Source organism: Carlito syrichta, unplaced genomic scaffold, assembly GCF_000164805.1.
Source record: "Carlito syrichta isolate Samal-C Ts95f unplaced genomic scaffold, Tarsius_syrichta-2.0.1 Scaffold123684, whole genome shotgun sequence".
Taxonomy (NCBI): Eukaryota; Metazoa; Chordata; class Mammalia; order Primates; family Tarsiidae; genus Carlito; species Carlito syrichta.
Genome location: NW_007067780.1, coordinates 37,774 through 54,672, shown reverse-complemented (window position 1 = coordinate 54,672; position 16,899 = coordinate 37,774). Strand labels below are relative to the sequence as shown.

The window sequence follows — 16,899 nt, the reverse complement described above, 5'->3', positions numbered from 1 at the left end:
TTACAGGCTGAGCCACCGAGCCTGTCTAATAACCAGTTTTCTAACAACCTTTCCATCACAACTTACTGAGATATAGGGACATAATGCAATATAAAAGCAGGAAAGCTCGGCCAGTGTGGTGGCTCATGCCTGTAATCCCAGAACTTTGGGAGGATCACTTGAGCCCAGGAATTCAAGACCAGCCTGGGCCACATAGTGAGACCTCGTCTCTATAAAAAATCAGATAAATTGGCTCAGTGTGGTGACATGCACCTGTAGTCCCTAGATCATCCCTTCTGGATTATGACAGTTCCCAGGTTCTTGTGTGAAGGATGGTTGTTGGGGACAGGACAAGAAGCTAAGGGGCGAGGCTTAGTGTTAAGGTTCAGAGAGGGGCAGTGACATGCCCAGTGTCACACAAGTGTATGGGTCAAGCTGAGATTCAAACACAGACATTCCAGCCTCCTGACTGATGCCCAGCTGTCCAGCAGATTCTCTTTGGCCTGAGTAGCCCATGGCATCCTTCCTAGAGCCAAAGAGAAGGAGGGATGTCACAGGGTCTTTGGACTGGAGCTTTCTGGGACTAACAGCACTGGTTGGTTTGCCAGGTCCAGACATGTTCTGCCTTTTCCATGGGAAGAGATACTCCCCCGGCGAGAGCTGGCACCCCTACTTGGAGCCACAAGGCCTGATGTACTGCCTACGCTGTACCTGCTCAGAGGTATGTTCCTCTGGCCCCTGACCACCTATGTCAGGTATGTCTGGGAAACCTTCATAGAAGTCACCCCAAGGGAAGACAGACAGTCTGACTCTGGAGGTCACAGGCACCCTGGAACTAGGCCCTCCAGAATCGTGTTGTCAGCCTCAGCTGATGGACTTGGGATATGCCGCTTCTCCATCAAGTAGACGGCTACCGTGTGCTTCCCAGAGATAAGTCACACACAGGATCAGCGGCCGGACTGGGCTGAGGGCCTGGGTCTCCCAGCTCACATCTCAGCCTTCCTTCCACCTTAGGCTGGTGCCAGCCTCCCTGCCTCCCAGGCAGCCCAAGACAGGGTCTTGTTCACCTATTTCCCACCCACCCCTTCCTTTTCACTTACTATTTTCTCCAGCCCTGCCTTGGGATATGTTCCCCAGCTTCACTGACCCAAATATTTATTCTTCAAGGTTATGCCCAAACGGGCAAATGACTTCCAGTTGGAAGTATTTTCTTCTTCTGGGATCCCACATAAGTTTCTCTGTTATTTTCTCCTGATCATTATTGACCAGGTAGCATAGTTAATGGTGTCTGTCAGGTACTGTCCCTCCAAGACTGAGCCCCTGAGATTAGGTCTTGCTAGGCCCTCACTCATGCCCAGTATGATGCCCTGCCAAAGGCTGAACCAGCCGGAGCAGAGACCATGTCTTTGTTTTCACCACCAACTCCTACCAGTCCCCCAATCCAGCACCTCCATAGGGCCTTGTAAAATCAGCTGGGTAAAATAAACAAGACCCTCACATGGTCCAGAATTCTCAGGCAAGTTATGTATGGATTTGGAGACGTGGAAGGGGAGGAAGTAGCTTAGGAGGCTTGAAAAACTCTTGGCTTTAATTCAGTCCAAGGCCCAACCTGGACGTCCCCAGCTATCTTAGTCCTGGTTCTGTACTTAGGGAGAGGAGACAGCTAGCTCCCAGCTGGAGCCAGGTCCTCAGCCTCTCTCTTTCCCTGCACAGAGTCGAGAGGAATACAGAAGGCCTCTAAGAACTTCTGTCGTTAAAACAGAACCCTCTGGGGTAGGGGCAGAGAAGAGCCTCCAAGGGAACTCTGAGAGGTGGTGGAGGATGGGCCAGTCCCTCTCCTGACTCCTCCTGGAGTCCTTCCCTCTGATTCCCCACTGCTTCTACCGTGTTGGCCCCAGGTAGAAGCAGGGACACAATCCCCCTATGACTGCTTCCCTTCAGTTTTCCTGAACACATCTGAGGCCAATCAGATTTTTGCTAAAATAACTTTATGAAATATGGCCAGAGAACAGAAAGGAAAACACAACAGAAAATTCCAGACATAACATGTGGTCCAGTTGACAAAGTCCAAGTTTTTTGAGCCATTGGAACTCATTCATTTCTCCTTTCCCAGAGTTCACTTATACAACATTCCTCGACCCAGAGGACTCTTTCTGGTATCTCCAAAACATGCCCTCTATCCCTTGACTTCTCTCCAACATCACCTCCCCCCCCCCCGCCCCAGGCTAAGCCACCCTCTTTTCTCTCCTGAGCTGCCACACACACCTCCTAACAGGCATCCCTGTTCCTGCCTCTAAATCCACCCTCCACATGGCAGCTAGGATCATCTTTTCTGAACATGAAACTAATCACATCGTTCCACTCTTAAAACCCTCCAATAACGAACTTACTGATGGGTAGACAGAGACCGTGTACTGATTGTCAAGTTGTGATTTAAGAAAAAAAAAAAAAAAGGTGGTGGGAGGCAGGGTGTAAAAAGAACAGAAAAAAGGAAAAAAAAAACCCCTCCAATAGCTTTTTATTAGACCTAAAGTAAAATTCAAACTCCCCCCAGGGGCTCTGCATGTTCTGACTTCCGCCTTATTCTCTAGTTTCATTTCACACCTGCTCACTCCACCGCTTCTGTGGGTTCTTCCAGCACTTGAGACTCATTCCCACTTGCTATCCCCTTCACCTGGAATGTTCTTCCCCCAGATCATCTCATGAATGGCTCCTTCTCATTTTCTAGTTTGTAACATAAATGCTAACTCCTTATGAGGCCTTCCCTGACAGTTGTTTCTAAAATAGTTTGGCCTTGTTAACTAAATCACATTACTCTATTTTATCATGATCATGAATTTACCATCCAAAATTGTCTTGTTCCTACTTGCTTACTTTTTTTTTTTTTTTTTGAGTTGGAATCTCACTCTGTCGCCCAGACCAGAGTGCAGTGGCATGCTCATGGCCACTGCAGCCTCGACCTGCTGGGCTCAGGTGATTCTTCCAACTCAGCCTTCCAAGTAGTTGAAACTACAGGCAAGTGCTACCATGCCTGGCTTATTTTTTTATTTATTGTGGAGATGAGGTCTCACCAAGTTGCCCAGACTGGTCTCTGGCAATCCTCTCGTCTCGGTCTCCCAAAGTGCTGGGATTACAGGCTTGAGCCACTGCCCCTGGCAATACTTGCTTACTTTTTAAGTAGTTTGTCTCTTGCTGCTAGGAGGTAAGCCCTGTAACAGCAGAAATCTTGTCAGTCCCTCTGATTAATCAGAAGAGGACCTGGCACCCAGTAGACATGCAGCAAGTATTCAGTGAATGAATGAATGAGTCCGTGCTGTGTCCCCCAGAGGTAGCTCAGCATCATTGAAAGGGTGTGGGTCCTGCTGACACTATTGACCTGCTGCATGATCTTTGGCAACTTAACCTTCTCCGAGGTGCTTTTCTCATTTCAAAAGTGTGGATAATAGTACAGTATCTACTTCTAGGGTTGTTGAGAAGATGAAGTGAAATGATCTACTTATACGTAATAGAAAGTCCATGGCCAGGCGCAGTGACTCATGACTGTAATCCTAGCACTTTGCAAGGCCAAGGTGAGAGGATGACTTGAAGCCAGGAGTCTGAGACCAACCTGATCAACAAAACAAGACCTCATCTCTAAAACGAACAAGCAAAAAAGGCCCTACCTAGTAGCCACTCATTCACTCAATACATGGAAGCTATGACTTTCCTGAGAGGTTCCCTGTGGCTGCAAAGGGCTTTGCCATGGGCCTCACCCCCTGACCCTTTCACCACTGGTCTGCCTTCCTCTTACTTCCCATTTCATGTTGCTCATCATCTCCATCCCCTGGCACCTCCAAAGCGGGAATCAGGAGAGCGATTCCAACTCTAAAGCCCACACAGGCCCTCCCACACACTCCACCCCAGTGTATCATCTGAGCGCCTCAGTGTGTCCTCTGGACATTTGCTAAGCACCCACGTGTGCCGGCCAGACCTCTAGAAGGCCCCTGTTAGAGCTCAGTCCGGTTCCGTGGACTTTGGGCTGCCCCTTAGCATGGATGAATCCTTACAATAACCTTTAGCCACCTTGGGAAGAAGTGACCCCAGAGGGGCTAGGGCTGTCAAGAATCTTCCATGGGGCCAAAGGCTGCCCCTGGGAAAAGTGCTGTGAGGGTGAGCAGAGGGCAGTGGGAAGGAACTGGGAGGAGAGGGCTGGAGACAGACTTGGCCAACTTCAGAGTTTTGAACAAAGCTGGCCTCGTTGTCTCTGAAAGGAGCATCGACCCCTCCTTTCTGTGCTCTCATTCATGCACTCACTCATTCATTCATTCAGACAAGAGCAGGCACTTGGAGCAAGTCCATGGGCTGGCAATTCCTTTGGAATTACTGGTTGAATCGGTGAGACAGAAGTAAGCGGTTTATCACAATACAGTGGGAAGGGCGAGGTGCAGGAAGGCTGAGGAGGGGCCGACAGACTGTCCAGTGAGCTGGGGAAACCTCCACAAGGGGTGGTGGCCTCTCTCCCTGGTTCTGCTCATCTCTCTGTGTATCTTTCTTTGCCTGATTTGCTCTTATTTGCTGTACTTGAACAAGACAAGGACTTTGCGCCCCTCCTTCTCTGATGCCCACTCCAAAGTCTTTATCCACAATGACGTAAACCTCCTGGAGCTTGAATGGTGGGATCACAAGGTCCTGAGTCTTTTCTGCATCAAGTGTTTAGTCTTGTTCCCCCCAGTCACCTGCCCTCATGTGTTCCATTCCTGTCTTGACCACAAGGCTCAGGCCCCAAGTTAAAAGAACAAAGCTGCAGAGTTAAATAGCACAGTCAGAGCACCAGGATCAATATCAAAACAAGGCTTTTGCTTGTGTTTCTCAAACACCGTGAAGAGGACACAATATCTGAGCATATCCATGAACAGATCTGACCTCCTCCAGGGTGGGAGAGGGACACGGACAAGTGAGCCAAGAGAGATCCCCTGGATGGGCAGAGGAAGGGGAGGGACTGGACACACTTGAGTTTACAGTTTTAATCCTATCTCAGGGCTGGGCACAGTGTCTCACGCCTGTAATCCCAGCACTTCGGGAGGCCAGGGTGAGAGGGTTGCTTGAGCCTAGGGGTGCGAGACTAGCCTAAGCAACATGGGAAGACCTCATCTCCACAACAAATGTTTTAAAAGTTAGCTGGGCATGGTGGCACATGCCTGTAGTCCCAGCTGCTTGGGAGGCCGAGGTGGAAGGATTGTCTGAACCCGGGAGTTCAAGACTGCAGTAGCTGTGATTATGCCACTGCCCTCCAGCCTGGGCGACAGACTGAGACTCCATCTCAAAAACAAAAACAGAAACAACTATCTTAGGCTTAAAACAAGGACAGGCTTCTGCAGTTGGGGTGGGGATTCTGGGAAAGGACAGGTACAGGTGGGAGGCGATGGTTCTTTGGAACCAGGGCTGACCCTTGTGTCCCCTTCAGAGTGCCCATGTGAGTTGTCACCGCCTCCATTGTCCACCTGTCCACTGCCCCCAGCCTGTGACGGAGCCACAGCAGTGCTGTCCCAGGTGTGCGGGTAAGTAGCAGTGCTCCTTCCCTTGCGTCTGCCTCCTGGCCGCCACTACCCTCTCTGGTGCAGCCCTCTGGCTGAGGGAGGCCCCTGGAAGGAGAGAGGCCATCTCTACCCACCAGTCTCCACCATCAAGGCACGTGGGGAGGAAACATCCAGGATCCCCAGGCAGTGCTGGGATTGCAGCCGACTTTTTACTCTTCAGTAGGCATGTGGGGCAAGAGGAGGGAGAACAGGCACACTTGGGCTCCAGTCTCTCTCTGGCTATAGCTGAAGGGTGTGGACACTCCCTGGGAAGCGGAGGTGAGTGGTCTTGGACTGGAAAGCCTTGTAGGGGGACCCCAGGATTATCACACTGGGGCTGGGTATGACCAAAGGAGTTGGCATCTGTATTTGAAGATTCCTCCCAGTGCTGAGTCTTGGAGATTGTGTCCTTTGCTACATGTCTATGCTAAATGTGATTCCATGATTTTAAGATTCTAAGAGCCTCTGAGACTAGGATTCTTAGGAAGGAGAGATAAGAGAGAGAAGTAGTAGTCTGAGAAGATACTGGCACAACCAAGTGGCCAATAAGGGGCAACCAGTGGGGGGACAACTCAGAAGGGAGGGATGTTGAGAGAAGAATCACTGTTTAGAAGCATCAAGAAGGTGATGATGGCCAGATGTGGTGGCTTATACATGTAATCCCAGTGCTTTGGGAGGCCAAGGTGGGAGGATCCCTTGAGGGCAGGAGTTTGAGACCAGCCTGGGCAACACAGAGAGACTTCTATCTCTACAAAAACAAATAAAAAATTAGTGAGGTGTGGTAGCACACCTATAGTCCCAGCTACTCAAGAGGCTGAGACAGGAGGATCACTTGAGCCTAGGAGTTCGAGGTTGCAATGAGCTATGATCACGCCACTGCACTCCAGCCTAGGCAACAGAGCATGACCTTGTCTCCAAAAAAAAAAAAAAAAGTTTGGCTTTAACTCTGAGCTCTGGAACCAGGGCTATCCTAGGCAACTGATGTGGAGCATGTGTGAAGAGGGGTTCATTTTCTAGGGGGAACCCCAGTAGGGATCTGGCCATGGCCCCAACTTGGGTCAAAGGATTCTTGACTTTGGATTTTCTAGGGAACAGAGACTCTCAGCCTCATCCTGCCCAGTGAAGAGGCATCATGCTTCCTCCATGTCTGACACCAACTCCAGGGGACCTTACCTTTCCTTGTTGACTTTGGGATTCCCCTATGCTTGGCCCAGGGCCCTTATTACCCAAGTGCTCTTCACTCCCTCTCTTTTTCCATCCCTGCCCCTTTGTCTGCTTGGCTCTACTGTCCTCAAGCCTCAGCTCAGCTATGACCCCTTTAGGAACCCTTCCATGACCACCCCTCCCTGGCTGAGTTAGGGGCTTCTCCTCTGTGCTACCACAACTCCTGTGCTTCCATCCACCCTAGTCCTTACCTACCATAGTGTCATTGCCTGTGACTTGTCTCTCTACCCAATTAAATTTTGAGTTTCTTAGTGGCAGGGGCTGCATCTTATTCCTATTCCCAGGGCCTACCACAGTGCCTGGTAGAACATTGCTTAGTAAAAGGGTCTTCACTGGATGTGGTGGTTCACATCTGTAATCCGACCACTTTGGTAGGTGGAGGTGAGAGGATTGCCTAGGCCCAGGAGTTTGAGACCAGCTTGGGCAACTTGGTGAGACTGCGTCCCTACAGTAGATAAAAAATTTTAGCTGGGCATGGTAGTACACCTGTAGTGAGAGCCCAGTAGGTATTTGACTGTGGCTCTGACTTAGGTCATTGAGATTCTTGACTCTGAATTCTCTAGGGGAGCAGAGGCTCTCAGCCTCATCCTGTCCAGTGAAGGGACATTGTGCCTCCTCCTTGTCTGACACTGACTCTGGGGTCCTTTCCTTTCCTTGCTGACTTTGGGATTTCCCCAGTTACTTGAAAGGCTGAGGCGGAAGGATTGCCTGAGCCCAGTAGGTCGAGGCTGCAATGGCTGTGAGTGTGTGACTGCACTGCAGCCTGGGTGACAGAGTGAGACTCTGACTCAAAAAAAAAAAAAAAAAAGGTGGGAGGTGGGCATCTTGAATGAATGAGGGGGTTTTCTCGGGACTGGAGGCTTACCCCACTGCCCAGCAGGATGAAGACTGAGTGATGGGCAGATGATGGAGGGCAGGGCTCTGGTAGCTAGTGAATGACAGGAGTTTACACCAAGCACAAGAACAGTCTAGATCATCCCAGCTGGCTCCACTAGCAAGTAATTTCAAGGGGGCAGGGACTCTATTCTGTTCACTGCTGCATCCCCAATACCTAGAATAGCACCTGGCACTGGAGGAGCTCGGTGAACACTTGTTCAATGGTGAATGAACCCACTCAGCCCCCACACAAGTAGGGTTTAGTGGAGCTGAGGCTTCCAGTTTTTCCTTCTTGCTGTGGTTGGGGCCAGCTAGATCATTGGGGGGGTGGAGGGCACTGAAAGGTGTGGTGGGGGCCGTGGAAGGGAGTGACATGGTCAGATGTAGGTAACAGCAGGACCTCTTGGTCAGCTGATGTAGAGAATGGCTGACAAGGCCAAGACCAAAGCTCTTTTAACTGTCAAGATGGGATAAAATGCAAAATCTTCAGAAAATCTACCTAGTTAATTTCAGCAAAGATCCAAGATCCACACGAAACCTCATTTTCTTCTTCCTCCCCACCCGCAGAGCCTCACACCCCCTCTGGGCTCCGGGCCCCCCCAAAGTCCTGCCAGCACAATGGGACCACGTACCAACATGGAGAGATCTTCAGTGCCCATGAACTGTTCCCCTCCCGCCTGCCCAACCAGTGTGTCCTCTGCAGCTGCACGGTAAGACCTTCTCCTCTCCCTTTAGCCCAAGCCGGTGATCTGGGCCTACAAAGAGCACAGCAGTGTGCCCTGGGGGGTGGGATGGGGAATTGATCTCCCAGGTCAAAGTAGTGTGAGAATGAATGAGCTCAGGGAGAAAGAAACATCTGGGGTTTGGAATGTGCCTCCAGCTGGGTCAGTGACCCTGCCCTGGGCATCCACATTCTCCAGAACTTTCTGTTCCTCCCAGTAGATGCCACTGTCCTTGAGGGGAGGAAATATACCTTTTCATTGCTGTATCTTCTCCTGCTCTAGGTTTAGAGCCTAGCATACAGAGGATGTCTGTAATGATCATTGGATGAAAGGATGAATGAACAATGAACAAATGATCGGTTTTCTGTTCTGGGGCACAGAGACAGGGTCATATAGTTTGTTGCAAGTGGAATTTAATCTGAAGTTACTTGAACTCCTCTTGTCTATGGTCAGAGTTGGGCTTAGGGACAGATGGGGCTGACTCTATGGTGTTATCAGGGGCTGGAGACTGAAGCTAGGCAGGGCCTGATCTGGAAAGTCTGCACCCTCCTCCTCGTACGGGAAGGGGGAGGTCTATGTGTGGACCCTCTATAGGTTTGCAGGTGGCTTTCAGCATGTCATCCTCAACCTTGGGCTTAGGAACTCATCTGAGAACTGGCAGGAGAAACCCCTGCCCTCCCAATTTCCTACCTACCTGATCAGCACACTTCTCTGGACCTCAGTTCCTCTGAGTCGGAAGGGAGTCTGACCAAGTGATCTTTAGACTAGGTGGCAGGGACCAGCGTTTGAGCTCCAGCACTACTCTGGTTCCCTGTGACCTTGCACGAGTCACTTCTCTTCGGCCTGCCTCCTCATCTTTTCAGCGAGAACGTCCTCTCCATCTGAGGCTCTAAATCTTAAAGTTCCAGTGCTGCAGAACAAACAACCTACAACAATGAGGAGTAACTGCTTATAAGTCATTCCTTTTTGTAGGCTGTGAGCCTTTGTAGGCCATGATCTATATTGCATCACTAGGTTCATAAAAACATTTGTTTATATACAGTATCCCAGCAACCCTGGGAGAAGATATCACTATTTCTATTTTTCAGATAAGGAAATTGGGGCTCAGAACTGTTAAGTGACTTGACGAAGGTCACACAGCTAGTAAGTGGAAGAGCCAGAATTCCAACGCAAGGCTACCTGCCTCAAAGCCCAAAATCTTGCCGGGTGCAGTGGCTCATGCCTGTCATTCCACACTGTGGGAGGCTGAGGCAAGAGGATTGCCTAAGCCCAGAGCTTCCAGATTAGCCTGGGCAACGTGGCAAGGCCTTGTCTCTACAATAAATCTAAAAATTAGCTGGGTGTGGTGGCACCCGTCTGGAGTTTCAGTTACTTGGAAGGCTAAGATGGAAGGATCGCCTGAACCCAGCAGATTGAGGCTGTGGTAGCCGCTGTGAACGTGCCACTGTACTCCAGCCTGGGTGACAGTGAGACTCCAACTCAAAAAAAAAATTTTAAAAGCCCAGGTTCTTCTCCCCATGGTGTCATGCTGCCTCCTGGAGGGCACAAAGACCTGGATTAAGAGGCACTGTGTAAAGGGACAGAAATGATAGGTGGTGAAAGCATTCTTGTGATTCCTTTGTTTATTTTTCCTGGATACTCCCCTTCTTTCCTCTCTTCTTTATGTGGGGCTGGCTTGGCTCCTGGCCTCCCCTAAAAGACTAGAATCCTCACTTCTCAGCCTTCCTGAAAAGGAATAGCGAAAAAACTCAAGGCAATGGCACTTCCTCCCCAGAACTTTGTGCCTTACAGTTTAAAAAGGGTGCTCACAGGTAGAACACAGTGGCTCACACCTGTAATCCCAGTACTTAGGGAGGCTGTGGCTGAAGGATTGCTTGAGCCTAGGAGCCTCAGCGACAGAACTAAACCTCATCTCTACAAAAAAATAAAAAATAAAAATAGCCAGGTGTGGTGGCGTATGCCTGTAGTCCCAGCGACTGGGGAGGCTGAGGCAAGAGGCTGTGGTGAGCCGTGATTGTGCCACTTCACTCCAGCCTGGACAACAGAGACTCTGATTCAAAAAAAAAAAAAAAAAGTGTTCACCACCATTTCTCACTGTATCTTCAGACCCCAGATGGGTGCCACCATTTCACAGAGGAAGAATCTTAGGCCCAGAGGAAAGAAATGACCCACCAAAGGTCATCTGCCCCCTGATTCCTGAAGGCCCTTTCCCCTGCAGTCCTGCCTTTCAAGGCTGGATCCTGAAGTTGGAGACTAAAGGTTTTTAGTAGGAACAAGATGAGCTTACGTATCTCTCATCCCTCCCCTCTCCCTGCTGAACTTGCTATTCCAGGTTAGGGGAGAAAGACGTTGATTTCAGTAGGAAAAGTCTGAAGACCAGGCTGTAGTCCATTTTGCCCCGACTGTCTCTCTGACTTGAGATGGCTCAGGCCCCATCAGTCTCCTCATCTGTGGGATGGGGAGAATCTCACCTCCCAGGTTGCTGTGAGAGCCTGGGGAGAGAATGGGTACAGAGAAGCCTTAGAGGTTGAAGGATGTATGTTGTCTGCAGGGCCTGGAAGTGGGAGTAGAAGGGTGCAGGGGACCCTCCTCTGAGCGGGCTGGGCCTTGCTAGGAGACTATGCTGCTCCCGCCCTTGTGCACCTCAGGGGAGACCTCAGGTCATTTGCCTTCAGGGAAGAAATGTCGTAGTCCCCAAGGCTGGTCCTCTGCAGAGTTTGTTTGCCAGCCCATTTGCTCTATCTGTCAGGAGGGCCAGATCTACTGTGGCCTCACGACCTGCCCAGAACCAGGCTGCCCTGCACCTCTCCCGCTGCCTGACTCCTGCTGCCAGGCCTGCAAAGGTGAGTCTGACCCTAGATCTGGCAGTGCCCACGCCCCCTCCATGGGTCAGGCCTAGGAACCTCAGGGGACACCCAGAGTGTAGCTGACCATCCCCTCCTCCAGGGTGGTAGCCTAGCCTAGGCCCCTCAGGAGGCAGAGTCTGGGGCAGCAGATATGCTGCATATTTGTTATTGCAACCCCGGGAGCAGGAATAAGAGAAAGGAGAAGTGAAACAGGGAAGGAGAGAGAAGCAACGCAAGAATGTGTTTGGGAGCTGGCGTCGCTGGATAACCAAGTGTGACCTATTGTTCTAAGCAGTCTTCTGCTTCTCAGAAAAGTCTGGAGGCTGGGTACTATGGGTCACGCCTATAATTCTAGCACTTCAGGAAGCCAAGGTGGGAGGATCCCTTGAGACTGGGAGTTTGAGACCAGCCTGGGCAACATAGTGAGACTTTCGTTTCTACGAAAAAATCAAAGATATTACTAGGCACAGTAGCACACGCCTCTAGTCCCAGTTACTGGGGAGGCTGAGGTGGGAGGATCATGAGCCAATTTCGCACCACTGTACTCCAGCCTGGGCAACAGTATTTAACTCTCTTAAAAAATAAAGAAGTCTGGGGGTAGTAGAGGAAGAAGTAAAAATGTACCCACCAACCACCAACCCTCACTGGTCAAAAGCTCACCCTAAGTGTGTGTGGGTGCTGGGAGCAGAGGCAGAAGTGGGGTGGGGTAAGAAGCAGGAGCAGGGCATATGGATAGAAGGTATGGGCGTGAGGAAAGCTGCTGTCCTGCTGAGCCCCCGTAGGGGACATGCAGCTGCAGTGCCTGCCTCGAGTGAACAAAGTCCCCACCATCAGATGAGGCCGAGAGGACCTGAAGTGGCACGTGAGAGGGGTCTAGTGCAGGCAGGGACTATGTCTCTTCATGTCTTCTTCATGGCAGAGCTGGGCACAGGGTTGGGCTTGCCAGGGCTCAGAGTGTGTCTGTCAAGCAGGATCCAGGTATTCATGGAATCTCTAGATAAAACAGAGTGGCCAACACATCAGCTAGTGAAGGACAGACTGACCTTGAGCAGGATAAAGTGGTCGGACTGTTCTCTGTGGGCTGGGGTTGCCAAGGAAAGCTTCATGGGGAGGTGGCACGCAGGTGGGGGAGTACTCCACAGCGGAATGCTGTCCCAGTTGGTGTTTTGGAAGGAGCACTGGACCAGCAGTCAGGTGACTCCAATTTAGGCCCTGGTTTTTCTAGCTAACTCCACAGATTCCTTCCTCTCTGTGGGCTTCAGTCTTGCCCTGTATCCCCTAGTGGTTGAATTCCAATGTTCTGGGTCTTTAAAGTAGGGATGATGGGAGTCAGATCGCGTGGTGAGGGAAGCGCTAAGAAGAAAGAAATCCACTCAGGACTTTAGGAAGCTGCAGGGCCCCCAGGGGAATGGGTCCTGGAAGAGTCCTAGGGTGCTCAAGCAGGATGGGCAGAGGGACTAGAGGGCAGGGCCCTGGGAGTATGTGGTGTAAACCAAGGCCTGGCTCTCCATGCCAGGCACTGAGGGGTATGGCCCAGGGTCCCAGAGAGGTGACTTCGAAGTAAGGACTAAATAAGATGCTGTGACCCACCCAAGCAGTTGAGTCCTAATCGTCACCAGATGGTCAGTCTGCCTTTCCAAGGCAGAAACCAGTTGTAGGAACTGTGTCAACCCCACAAGGATGAAGAGAGCCTGTCACGAGATGTGGAATAAGTCCCCACTGAGGCAAAGGGACCTGCTGGTGGCCTGGGGCTGCAGAAGTGGCACTAGGCCTCAGGGAGGGGCAGAGCTATAGATGGCATCTCAGGGCTCTAGCCAGCAAGGCTGGAGAGCCTGAGGCTGACACAGCTTCCCTTTGAGTTTTCAGATGGGTCAGGTGAAAAGTCTGCCGAAGAGGACAGCGTGCAGTCACACCGTGGGGTGGTGAGTGCCCGGCTTCACTGATGGGGTGAGAGAGGAGGTGGCCTCAATCTTCATGACTCTGGAGTGGGCAGTACCGGTCACTGTCCTCATTTCTTCTTTGTCCCCTGAGTCAGCTGTATTAGCCTCCTTCCCTTCCATCATGGTTTCCATCGTGGCTGATGGGCATGATGGGGTGATGGGAGGAAACGGTTCACTCTGCAGTGCAGGAACAGGCCCCAGTCTTCTTCAATACCCTCTCGGGAAAATCTCTGCCACTGTTCCATCCAGAGCCTGTGTCTCTCCTTAGTTCAGGCCGTCTCTGGGGAGCACGTTCTCCCAAGGGAATGGCCTCTGCTCAGGCCAGCCTTGCCCACCCAGTTTCTGAGGTCCGAGTTCTTTGTCTGGGTCTATCTCTCTGTTCCCTCCTCTCTCTTGGCCCCTCTCAGTCTTGGTCTAGAGTTAAGTCAGGCTTAACTTGCCAACTCTCTCTGGTCTGAGAGGAATGAGACGGGAGATTGGGTCACACACTGACTCAAGTCCCTGCTCTATCCTCTGTTGTGTCTACAATGTGAACACCTCAACCTGTTCTTTCAGCCTGGGTCCCCTAGGGGACTGGAGACTGGGCGACCCTTCCCAGAGATTCCCCGGGGGTGTGAGCTGACCACCTCACCCTTCTTTAACCTCATCCTGCCTTCCAGGCTGAGTTCTCAGGTGGGGGCCTGAGACCTGAGGCCTGGGGGTACTGCAGGACCCAGGGCCATTCCATCCCCTTGCCTTCCCACCCTTTCCCTGGAAGGCAGTACGTAAGTGAAACCCACCCAGCCTTAGTTCTAGACCCCCTCAGCTACCTACTGACTTGCTGGGTGATGGCAGTGAGTCCCCACTTGAGGGTGGGCTGTTTGACTCCTTGCCTCTGTTCTACTCAACAAGCATTTCCTGGCAGCTTCCCACGTGCCTCGACCTGTGCTGGGGCCTGGGCCAGTTTCCACTCTTGGACTGGTCTCTGGGCCATCAAAGAATGGACTTGAAGACTGTACCAGGCAGCAATGGGCTCTAGAAAAAGGAATGTGAGTGACTCCGGGTCTGCGAGGAGGTACTCGGCTCTGCTCCTTGTGCCTGGCCTACTTGCTTCTCTCCCATGGCCTGGAGCTGCCCTGTCCCCAAATTGTGAGCTGCCCTCACCACACAACTTCTTTTGTCATCACTGCGAGCCTTCCCAGGACCCGGTCTGGAGGAACAGGGTCTTGAGGTCTTAGATTCCAGGGGCTCAGGAAGGAGGCTTCGAGTTCCAGAGACCCTTATCTGGAGAGGGCCCGCTCTTAGTCTTTGTGCCCCATGAGGCTCAAGGCCCGGTGGGATCATCAGAGGTTTATCCCCTTGTCCCATCACCTAAATCTCAGGCAAAGGAGGGTTTCCTGACTTGCATCCTCACTACACACTCACCTTCTGTTTCTTAGCTATTAAGTTCTCCATAACCTTAATCAGTTATGTATCTCAGATCAAGACCTCATCACGCCTTCCCCACTCCAGCCCCAAGGCCCTGGCTCTAACAAGGCCTGAGAAGGGCTTAGTGGAGGCTGGATTTTCGAGTCGCTGTCCTGTGGGAGTTTTGAAAGATCCACTGTCTGAAAACCTCTTCAATCCCATCCAGATCTTTCTACCCCTGTGCCTTCTCTTCACTGGGAAGGCCTCCTGTTGCAGCTTGTCTTGCTGTTCCTCCACCAGCTGTGAGTGGCCACACTCAGTCCATGATCTCTTGCCATTTGCAGAGACATTCTCAGGATCCATGTTCGGGTGATGGCGGGAGAAAGAGAAGTCCAGGCACCCCAGCCCCCACTGGCCTCAGCCTCCCTCTGGGCTTCAGCCCTCGCCACTTCCGACCAAAGGGGGCAGGCAGCACGACTGTCAAGATTGTCCTGAAGGAGAAACATAAGAAAGGTGGGGACTGGACCCTCCTCTAAGGTGAAGCGGGGAAAGGGTGCCCTGATTTCTCCCACTTTCCACCCCCTGAATCCTCCACCCAATCTCTATTTGGCCATGAGCTTGTAGACTCAGAGAACTCAGGTGCCCTTAAAAGTTAGCAGGTCTAAATCCCCATTTGACAGATGAGGACACTGAGGTTCAGAGTATTGTGTTAGAGAGAGAACCAGTCCTAGAACAGTACAATTTTTTTGAGCATCTGCCATGTCTTTGCTGGGAAATGGGGGAGACAACAGATAGATGAAAAATGGTCTCTTCCCTCAAGGGGCTCATAGACCAGGTGGGGAGACAGACATTTAAATAAATTAATATAAGGAAGTGCTGAGGGAAAGTGTTTGACAAAGAAGGAGGAAGCAGAGCTGGGCTGGAGCAGGACAGTGGGCATGGCATAGGGACAGTGAGCATGGAATGGACACAGTAGCCATGGAGTGGGTACAGTGGGCATGAAGTGGGGATAGTGGGGCCAGTGGAGCAGGGAAGCGGGGACAGTGGGCATGGAGTGGGGACAGCGGGCCTGGAGTGGGGAGAGTGGGCATGGAGTAGTGACCTTGGAGTAGTGACAGTGGGCATGGAATGGGAACTGTGGGCATGGAGTGGGGACAGTGGAGCAGGGAAGCAGGGACGGTGGGCATGGAATAGAGACAGTGGGCATGGGGTGGAGATAGTGGGCCTGGAGTGGGGAGAGTGGGCATGGAGTAGGGACAGTGGATATGAAGTGGGGACTGTGGGCATAGAATGACAGTGGGCATGGAGCAGGGACAATGGGCATGGAACAGGGACAGTAGGCATGGAGAGGGGACTGTGGCCATAGAATAGTAATAGTGGGCATGGAGCAGGGTCAGTGGGCATGGAGAGGGAACAGTGGGCATGGAGTGGGGAAAGTGGCCAGATGGGCAGCCATGGCTGCTGAAGGGGAGAAAGGGGTCCTCACTGCAGGGCACCCCAAATGTGGAGAGAGAAGAGCAGTGGGGCTGCCGAGTCCTGGCCCTCCTTTGTACAGATGGGACACTGAGGCAGGGAAGGGGAAAATGACCTGCTGGGGCTCACAGAGCCAGGTGGTACAGAAGTTGATGTCCATTCTCCTGCTGCCAGGCCAGCGCTCTCCTGGCTCAGTCGAAGGCAGGGGAGGACTCTCCATCTTTAGCAAGTCCCTGCTGGGCCCATCTCAATCCTGAGTGCTGAGATGGGGAGATGTCAGGGGCAGGGGGCATGTTGTAATACCCCAGCCTGCACTGCGGCAGGGCTAGCCTGGTGGAGCGGGACTCCCAGGGCCCACCTGCCCCTGTTGGACAGAGGCTCTGGCCAAGCCCCAGACACTAACTCGACCCTTCCTGCCCTCCTTGTTCCAGCCTGTGTGCATGGCGGGAAGACGTACTCCCACGGGGAGGTGTGGCACCCGGCCTTTCGCTCCTTTGGTCCCCTGCCCTGCATCCTGTGCACCTGTCAGGATGGCCGCCAGGACTGCCAGCGTGTGACCTGCCCCACTGAGTACCCCTGCCACCACCCTGAGAAAGTGACTGGGAAGTGCTGCAAGATTTGCCCAGGTACAGGGGCATGGGAGCAGTGAGGGCACCGGCCAGTGCGAGCCCTGGGTCTTTCTTCCCAGGGCTGCAGACACTTGGAACATCTCAGACAGGGAAGGGCATGCGGTCACAACCACAGAATGCAGAGACTGCTAGAAGCACAGGAGTGGAAAGTGTCAGACTTGAAGACATTAAACTTACGGAACCATCTCATGTTATAGTAATAGATTCAGGGGTTGTCGACACAGACAGAATCAAATAATGTTCTGGATCCCATGAAGACACAGCATCTC

General features: G+C 51.9%; 1 protein-coding gene across 6 annotated transcripts in view; it reads left to right on the top strand.

Annotated features, from left to right (window-relative positions):
- The window catches only part of CHRDL2 (chordin like 2), a 33,815-nt gene that overhangs the window by 11,526 nt on the left and 5,390 nt on the right, over positions 1 to 16,899 (top strand). For 3 of the 6 annotated variants that reach the window (XM_008048491.1, XM_008048490.1, XM_008048492.1), the window contains exons 2-8: positions 588 to 700; positions 5,423 to 5,516; positions 8,202 to 8,344; positions 11,106 to 11,199; positions 13,069 to 13,124; positions 14,873 to 15,041; positions 16,433 to 16,627. In XM_008048491.1, the coding sequence (XP_008046682.1) occupies positions 588 to 700; positions 5,423 to 5,516; positions 8,202 to 8,344; positions 11,106 to 11,199; positions 13,069 to 13,124; positions 14,873 to 15,041; positions 16,433 to 16,627 (864 nt within the window). Of the gene's footprint in view, positions 1 to 351; positions 701 to 5,422; positions 5,517 to 8,201; positions 8,345 to 11,105; positions 11,200 to 13,068; positions 13,125 to 14,872; positions 15,042 to 16,432; positions 16,628 to 16,899 lie in introns of those variants that run through there. The other 3 variants (XM_021707742.1, XM_021707741.1, XM_021707740.1) reach the window with 2 other exon arrangements.